This window comes from Photinus pyralis, unplaced genomic scaffold, assembly GCF_008802855.1.
Source record: "Photinus pyralis isolate 1611_PpyrPB1 unplaced genomic scaffold, Ppyr1.3 Ppyr1.4_LG2, whole genome shotgun sequence".
In the NCBI taxonomy this organism is placed as follows: domain Eukaryota; kingdom Metazoa; phylum Arthropoda; class Insecta; order Coleoptera; family Lampyridae; genus Photinus; species Photinus pyralis.
This window is the reverse complement of record NW_022170403.1, coordinates 8,950,753-8,959,946: the sequence shown is the minus strand read 5'-3', so window position 1 is coordinate 8,959,946 and position 9,194 is coordinate 8,950,753. Positions and strand designations below refer to the sequence as shown.

The 9,194-nt window shown below is 38.4% G+C and overlaps 1 protein-coding gene across 3 annotated transcripts; it reads left to right on the top strand.

Moving 5' to 3' along the window:
* Positions 1-230: 230 nt before the first annotated feature.
* On the top strand, positions 231-1,118 carry LOC116164136 (peptidoglycan-recognition protein LB-like). 3 transcript variants are annotated; one of them, XM_031478272.1, is made up of 4 exons: positions 231-354; positions 416-612; positions 658-808; positions 856-1,118. In XM_031478272.1, exons 2-4 carry the CDS (start codon positions 436-438, stop codon positions 1,074-1,076), a joined length of 549 nt encoding a protein of 182 aa, XP_031334132.1. In that variant the 5' UTR covers positions 231-354; positions 416-435; the 3' UTR covers positions 1,077-1,118. The 3 variants fall into 3 exon arrangements, with proteins under 3 accessions (XP_031334132.1, XP_031334133.1, XP_031334131.1); XM_031478273.1 differs by having other exon boundaries at positions 255-304; XM_031478271.1 differs by having other exon boundaries at positions 276-612.
* Positions 1,119-9,194: the final 8,076 nt, after the last annotated feature.

Genomic DNA, 9,194 nt, shown 5'->3' with positions numbered 1-9,194 from the left:
GTTGCTTCAGGACTGGAAAAAACGCTGGCGTAAGTGCATTGCCTCGGAGGGAAAGAACTTTTATAACACAATTCCGGGTATTTTTTGGATACAGTAGTATAACTCCTCATGAATAAGTAATATGAGAAATTCGCGAGGGGGTTCCTGTAAAAAACCGAAACGATACATGATCACAGAAAGAGGGAAATCACCAAGCGCGTTCGACGTCATCGATATGCACTAAAAATCTGGTGGGCCAGTTTATTCCCCGCCACTTTTCAAGTTCATTCATAAAATCTCAAGAGCGAATGTCAAGTGTGAGCGGGTAATTAATAAAACACACAATAGCAGATAACGCGATGTTGTCATCATAAGGTTGATAAACGTCGAATGGTTCTCACTATGAAAAAGTGGCTAATCTATTTTTTCGGTTTAGGCGTCCTCTGTCGAAGCGAAATGTGCGATTTTGTGCTGGTGACGAGAGAGGAATGGGGCGCGCGACCTCCGACGGACGTGCAGAGCATGCAGGATCCGGTGCCGTACGTTATCATCCACCACACCTACCAGCCACCGGCTTGTTCGTCAACCGAAGACTGCATAAAGGCGATGCAATCGATGCAGGACTCTCACCAGGTAAACCGCCTTTCACAAGGTTTTTGCTATAAGTCGTCTGCATAGATTGATCAAAAGTGGGAAGATATCGGGTACAATTTCGTTGTCGGGGGTGATGGCAAAGCATACACCGGTCGCGGTTGGTCGGTCGTTGGAGCACACTCACCCAGTTACAACAACCAAAGCATCGGCATATCCTTAATCGGCGATTGGAGAGGTAAGAACCAGTGAACCGTAGTAAAAATTGCTAACGTACTCTTCCAGTCGAGCTGCCGCCACCAAATCAGATTCAGACAGCGCGTAAATTAATCGAATGCGGTGTGCAAACGGGAAAGATACGGCCTGACTACAAACTGTACGGGCACCAACAGGTGCGACAAGGAACCGAGTGCCCCGGCCAACGATTACTCGATGAAATTTCAACGTGGGATCATTTCTCGAAAACACCCCCGTTCGTGTGGGTGCCCAACGAGATACCAACATAGTCAATTTTTGTACTGATATAGCAAAATATACATTTATTTTTATTTCGTCTGCATTCTTTTTGCTAAACTACGATTTCGGTACTTCCACGGAGGCGTTCTAAAATTTACTTGACCAAGGAGTTTGAGGTTTCCAAATTCTTTGCTTTAGAATCTCGTTTTCAGGGCACCTTTACAAATGGAAGTAGATAACAGGAGAAGATAGGAAAATGAATGCTGTAGCAATTTTGATTCTGAGCGCAATTTCCCATTATAGGTAGACAACGTAGCTCATGTGGTTCCTGAAAAGGGCATAGAAGAACATGGCAAAAGTTATATACAAAATGTGGAGGCCGTGGACATTTGGTATCTGGGCACACTTAAAACGCTATAGTCCCGTACTCCTGTACTCCTGCGATGTTATCGGTTCATTACCCTGAACCCTTCAGGCGCAAACAGAAGTGATTGATGGGTATTCACCTTATCGCAGATACATCATAAGTGACTAATGACATCTAAAGATTAAATATAAAAATATACTTCTATCAGATTGCTAGAAGAACCCTTTATTCAAGATGGATTGGACTTCGAACAACTGGAAGATCCCAGAATTGCACAAATTTATGGGGCTTACCTATTCTAACCAGAATTTGATAAGAGCAAGATAAATTAAGGGTAGCGTGTTTGTTCCTGCTTTAATACGGATACTGAACCTTTACTACCATACGACCTTAACAGCCCTCTTAATTTTGGAAAATTATTTAAACAAAATATCTCTCTCCACCTATCTATTATGGAATAGACTTTCAGAAAAGATAAAAGTGCACGAAAGGAACTAAATCAAATCCTGCCTAATTACAACCTACCAAAGAAATTTAGACGGTGAAACAAGGAATAAAACACAGTACATTACTGTTTGGGCGGATTAACTGTTATTTTTATTACCTAAGGAATAGAAATGCTCCTCTATTTCTTGTCTTATTGTAGAGGCTTAATATCAAAAGAAGGAAGGTGACATCACGATCGGTATGGCGGTCAACAAAAAATCTCCATGAACAATCTGAAATTACTTTAAATTTAATTTAGAATTCAGGCTGTATTTAATTCCTAATCGAAAATCAATTTTCTTTTTTAAGAGAAAAGGCTTATTGCGATGTTCGCCACAGGGAAAACGTATCTGGACTCTCAAATGCAAGAAAAGCGATTAGACGTTTTATTGTCTACAACATTTATTGCATGCTTAATTGCTTTTGGCACGCTGAACTTTATGCGTAACTTATTGGTAGTAGAATAGATTGATTGGTAATTATTTAAATGTAAATGTAGATGATCCTGCAAATTATCGCCCAAAAATTGTTAAATTTTGAAGTGCCTTGTTGGGGTAATTTGATTATATTTGAATGGGTAGTAAGAGAAATGAAGTCAACGCACAATTTACACACATGATTTCTCCCTGAAGGTTAGAGAAAGATCGAAGGATATTGCTAACATGCTATTTACGCTTTACAAAAAGGTCAATATCGCAAGAAGTATTCTAAAGAGAATTCTTTGTAAAACAATTTTCCCTTTGCGAATTTGAACATTGAACAAGGTACCTACCCCCAGATTTAGATCGTTTACCGACGTACTGTGTATTATGTGCATTTAGCCAAAATACCTACACAACAAATAAATTTTGTACAGCAATTTGTTTCTAACTTTTAACTTGTAATAACGAAATACGGAATACAGTAACTGCCCTGCAACTTAAAGTTGATTTTTTACATGGAAATTATAGTCTTTTGTTATTTACTTTCAGACAAGACGTACCCATTAGTAAACAATAGTTATTTACATAAAAGTCAGGAAAATGACACACTACTGGCGAGGAAATATTGAAGAGGCCCCTTTGGGGCCGAGTACTTTCCTTTCCGTGTCAAGTAATGTCATTTTACTTACGAGTTTTGTATATTAAATTTTACCCGAAATCGTACTTTATCATAAAATTTCAATTTTCATATGGAACTTTTGATTAATGCCAATCTGTCAATGATGGCAGGAGTCATTATAGAGATTTAGCAATGTGATAGGTGCGGCAGGAAACGTGACAAGTGCGGCCGGTAAAGTGACAGGCGGAGCCGGTAAAGTGACAGGCGGCAGGAAAAGTAGACTGGTCTGCCTCCGTCATGGAAACTAACATTTTCCTGACATAAAGTAGGCATGAAAATGAAGGTTTCATGACGATTTTGGGTAAAATTTATTGTAGAACACTTATTATTGAAAAGCTCGTAAAATCTTTTAAAAGCATGGTATACTGTAACTTCCATTAAAAAATCAACTTTCAGTCACAACACAGTAGTGCTAAAGTCATTTAGTGCTAGCTTCCAAAATAAAGGAGATACAGCAAATTGAAGAAATCGGCCATTTTTCCGGTTTTGTTTCTAGTGAAAAAACAAAAGAACGGCAGTTTGATCTGACAACGGTAATGGAATAAGCATGAAAAAAGAGGTACCGAGTACTTAAACCATTTTCGTTTATTTGCGCTAATAAGAAAGTTACCCATTTACATAATCCCATCGAAATTGGACCACACTGTACAGGGTGGCCAAATAAGAATGCGAGGTACTGTATCTGGGAACCTGTCCATCGTAGAGGCTTGCGGTAAACCAATTTATTACTAAAACGGCCACGAGAAAAACCTGAAAAATATTTTTAAGTTTCTGCAATGGCCGCTAGGGGGCGTAACTGCAATCTGGAATCTAAAAAAGTGATTTTTCTGTGAATTCCGCTATATAACTTAACGGACACGGGTGTCAAACACCGCAATTCATCCAGGAATGCGTCGAGAAGCGTTCTAGAAACATTGCTTGTCTTCTCAAAGCACAAATCGTGATCAAGAACTTTGGTTTATAAGCCCTAAATTTAAAATTCCGCATTCGTGTTCATATTTACCTTGATATTTACATTTACGTACCATCCGTGAAAGTTGTAACACAATTCAGTACAAAACGTGTAGTTCTTCGTCTCCCTAAAGGTAATTGGGTGTGGTGGTAAAACATTGTGAAATTAATAAAGGAACTAACTTACTACAATTTCTTAGGGTTTTGTATTCAGTGAATTACAAAGATACAAGACTACTGAAACGGTGGAATTTATATTGAAAAAATGTTCCAAAACCCACTCGTGGGTATTGCCGCGTAACACAAAGTATTGAAACGACGCATCGTTACCAAAAGCACACAAAATGTCGAATCTGCATATTGAAGCACGTCCACGTTCAGAGAAAGAGAGGAGTTAAATAAGTAAAATAAAGTTTCAAAGAAATATTACCATACATAAGAAAGTTGGCTATGAGCAGCCTGTGCAGTCACTGCGTATGCCCACATAATTTTTACTATGCGCGAAATGTTTATCTTTACTAGAAGCGTCTGTGGTTAAAATTTCAAAGCAATATCTCCACAAATAAGAAAGTCGGCATTGCGCAGTCACTGCGCATACCCACATAATGTTTACTATGTGCAAAATGTTTACCTTTACTAGAAGCGCCTGTGGTTAAAATTTCAAAGAAATATCTCCATAAATAAGAAATTTGGCATTGCGCAGTATGCCCACACATCACTGCGCATGCCCACACATTATTTTTACTATGTGCGAAATGTTTGCATTTACTAGAAGCGTCTGTGGTTAAAATTTCAAAGCAATATCTCCATAAATAAGAAAGTTGGCATTGCGCAGTCACTGCGCATGCCCACATAATTTTTACTATGCGCGAAATGTTAACTTTACTAGAAGCGTCTGTGGTTAAAATTTCAAAGAAATATCCCCATAAATATGAAAGTTGGCATTGCGCAGTCTGCGCAAAATATGGAGTTAAATGAAACTGATCGAATTGGGCAAATATAAACCATAACAGCTATCAATTAGCGAAAACCCGAAGTCTCTAGGTGGCCCAGGGGCCGAGATCTCGATGGAACGGACGGACGGACGGACGGACGGACGGACGGACGGACGGACGGAAACACGAGCACATAAGCTTTACCTCAACTTCGTTGTGTTACGCTAAAAAGGGAGGCATATTTACAGAAACTCACGGTTCTTTTAAAATGATGCGTTGCCTGTGCGTCATTTGTTTATAATTCTATATAGCAATGATTTCCATTTAGAATTCTCCATTTTTATTAACATTTACTTAAAAGGAAAAATTGCTGCTACGACCTGTGTGTCATCATCTAGACTTCGCTTCGATTCTTTGTTTGACATATTGGAAATACGTGAGCTCATCTTCTCTATCGCAGTCTTGAAGACAATTTGTGTAGTTTGTAATACAAAATGCAGTAGAGTGAAAAATCTACTGCTATTACTGAAAATCATTTTCAGTTTATTTCTTTCACTGTTGAATTCGTCCATGTGAGCTTATTGCGTTGCGGCGTAAGTTCTTTAAAGTGCAGATATTGCTTTCAAATTGACCTATTTATTCAGGGCATTTAAACTTATGTTTGCAGCCGAATTAAAACAATTCTTTTTATTTCTTTGGTTGTACAAAGGAATGCTTGAACACGGGTTGAAAGATAAGAACAAAAATGTATGCTTTTGACTCTTAAATCCATATTCCAAGGCGGTTTCTAGAAATTGTATTAATTAGTTGTGAACACAATAGAATTATAAGATTATTAATTGGGGGAAATACAAGCCACTTGGACAATTATCGCCTGATACATTTCAAAGGGCCTTCTAGGTAACAAATCTTGAGACGTCGGGTCACGTTCGACCCCCTAGATACTTTATCAAGTTTGACACATGTAATTTCCCACCGGCCGCGAAAGTTTCACTTCCGCTGGACTTAAACCATTATCGCGACAATTTCGACAAGCCCTTTATTGCCCCTCGAGTCTTACTTGGTGCGTTTATGAATATATTTTCAGATTTATTGCCTTCGCACTTCTTTTGGAAAAATCGCGGCCAGCCTGCTGCGGTGCTCTTTTCCAAAACGTAATTACGACAACGGGATGTAGGTAATTGCAGCGCAGTTCACGCTAATTAGAGGAATAGGTAATTTATGATAAGTGACTGTGGCGTGCAAGTATCAAGTTTTGAACCTAAATTAGGGCTCTGTAATATTATATAATTACATCACAATTCGCTATTCTGGTTTGATGTTCTTTCCAGATGGGTATGTAATTGAAAACCACTCATTTAATTACTTTGAAATGTATAGGTCTACAAAGATAAGTGTTCTTATATGAAAGTGGATTCGACACTCAACTTTGGATATTTGTAAACATCAATCTTGATTAATTGCTTTTATTGGTATATACCTACTGATCGTGTTGTTTATTATTTCAGCATTTTAATCGATGTAATTACAAAGAATAATTGACAGCTACACCAATTCTTTTTAATTTCACCCCTTGTTGATAATTCTATACCAGACAGCTGAAAAAAATGAAAACGGTTAACAATTTAATGTGGAACTTCACCTGGGACCAATCGATTGTAAAATGTGCTTATACGTTGTAGATAATTTAGAAATTTGTTTGTAGCATACTCCCTATTTGACGACTTAATTAACTCTGGCGTATGTAACTCGAAAAACGTGGCAAAGAGCACGGATATGTTGTTCAGAGAAATTCATACACGCAACATTCTGTGAAATTATACAACGCATTCCCTCCAATGAGAATTAACCTGTACAGTTTTTTTTTCACATAATAATAAATTACTGATGAACAGGTGGTAGGTACCATAATAATATGACTGCCGAGATAAGGTGCAAAAGGTTGTCTGCTGCTACCATTAGCGAACTAACTTCTTTGAGTATTCATACGTCCGTTTAATGGCTTCTCTATCGTGGTATGATTTAAAACGCCAAATATGCCGAAGGCAGCAACAGTTATTTTCTCAAAGGCCAAAGTAGCTAAGCCACTTACTATGTTGAGTTGTAATCCCACACATTCTTGTAGGCAGAATCTTCATATTGATTCGCTTTTGTGTGACCCCAAAGTACTGCCGAAAAGAAAATGATGATAATAATTTCGTTGTTTAGAGCTCATTCGATTCACTATTCAGATCTTATCGTTGCATTTTATGAACGACAAAACTACTTCCTCTCCGCATCTTTTATACTTCATAATCTATAAATGTGAAGGCAAATTGACATTAAACTTTATTAATTTGCGTAAACGTTTTATAGCTACCCAATTAGAATCTCCATTACGTAATAACAATTTTCTTTTTATGCACAGCGGGTTGTTCATCGCCGATCGAAGTGCGACGTAAGCACGGTTTATAGCTTTGTATCAACCTAGTTTCAACTAATATTCTAAGAGCCCGCGACGCAAACCATTACCATTGTTTAAATAAAGTATTTATTATATATATTATAATAGCAGCATAAAACGTATAAATGAATAAGTATTTGAGGTGACCATACACCTTACACGAAATGCTGGGTCTGTCGGACCGCATATAGCCGGAAGGTAAACAAATTAAATTGTTTATAAGCTTGATATTTGCGAATTCTTTACTTTTGAACTAGCAAGTTTCTGAGATCATGACATTATAGCTGAGGCTTTCCGCTACAATCCTTACCCCTCGCGCGGCTGGACGCCATTGTCAGACCGGCGCCAAGGGATGTATTTGATAAGAAATCATTACTTAAAAAAAACAGGTCATAATGTATGGTACCAAATTGAAGCTCTTGACTCTGTCGGCAGGCAAATAGCCAGATTTAGTTTGCTGCTGGAAGTCGACAGTTAGTTATAAATTTCTACGGTCAGTCGGTCACTCTGATCCAAGCATTTTAGTTCTGTACCAAAGAGTAAATAACAATAAACCTCTACAACGGATCTTAAAAAGCTACAGAGCTCCTCGGTTTGACCCTACGGGGTCATTGAATTTGACCCATTTTCAACAGGATTGTACATATGGCATGTAAGTCAACTGTGCAAAGTTTGAACCGAATCGGTCCAAGCGTTTGGGAGTTGGCTGCAGTGGAACTTTTTTCAAATTTTTAAAAACTAATTCCAGATTCGTGATTTTCATGTTCAAAACCCCCAGATACCAAATTTCGTCGAAATCAGAATTTTTTCGCATCCCCCAGTAGAGGGTCCTTTCGTGGTAGGAATTTTTAAAAAAATTTCAAAATCGGATAGGGCATACCCGAAAACCTATTCAAAGCGTGCCACCCATCTCTGCAACTCTTATGGTTGCTGAGAAAAAAATTAAACAAAAAATCCACATTTCACCACTTCCTTGGGGGGTGGCTCCCAAACGAAACACGTTGCACCCTTGGTTTATTTGGGACAAGTGCTTGTCTTGATACACTTTATCACCCAATTTTTTTTTACATGCGGTCATGTAACACCTTGTATATAGGTATGCCAAAAATTAAACCTATTCTTGTTTGTGGGGTCCGTGAAGTTAGCAGAACATTGGCGGCACAAATGTCGAGACTAGGTGGATTGGTTAGTGCTTCGTTTGTGCCGGTTTGTGGCGTAAAAAGTTTACCAGCAAAACATACCGTTTGGAAATTGTTTTGATTTTTAGAATATCTGCTAATAGGCCAGTTATTGAGATTTTTTACCTGGAAATAACTCGGGAAGTACTGAAATTTTGTATGCTTGAGTACGTAGAACTAAAATTCATAAAATGCACAATTCGAAACTTGCCACCGGGGCCGCCATCTTGCCAAGATGGCCGTCAAAAGCGGTTTTCCGCCGATATCTCCAAAACTGCGCATTTTAAGAGATTTGTGCCGTCAATGTTCTGCTAACTTCACGGACCCCCAACGTATAGAAGGTAATGAAGAGTATTTAAAGCTTCCCTTACTACGCGGTTTTTATAGATACTGCCCTTTACGCGATCCAAGTGGTGTTTACATGACTTTAGTTTACCCTAGTCTACCCCCGTGACCACCAGTCCATCTACTCTATGGTCTAAGTTTGCCACTGTATCTATACAGTTTTTTTTTATAGTATTCCATATCAAAGTGGCCCACCCTCCCCGAGTTGTACGTGTTTTCAGACCCTTTTACATTTCCATGTAATAACTAATTAGGTATTAGTAGTAGTTGTTTGAAATGCCTTCTTAGCACGTAGCACCTTATTTGCATTAGCGCAAGCAAGCGTTAGTGCTTCTTGCAATAGGGGCAGACAGTCATTTTCA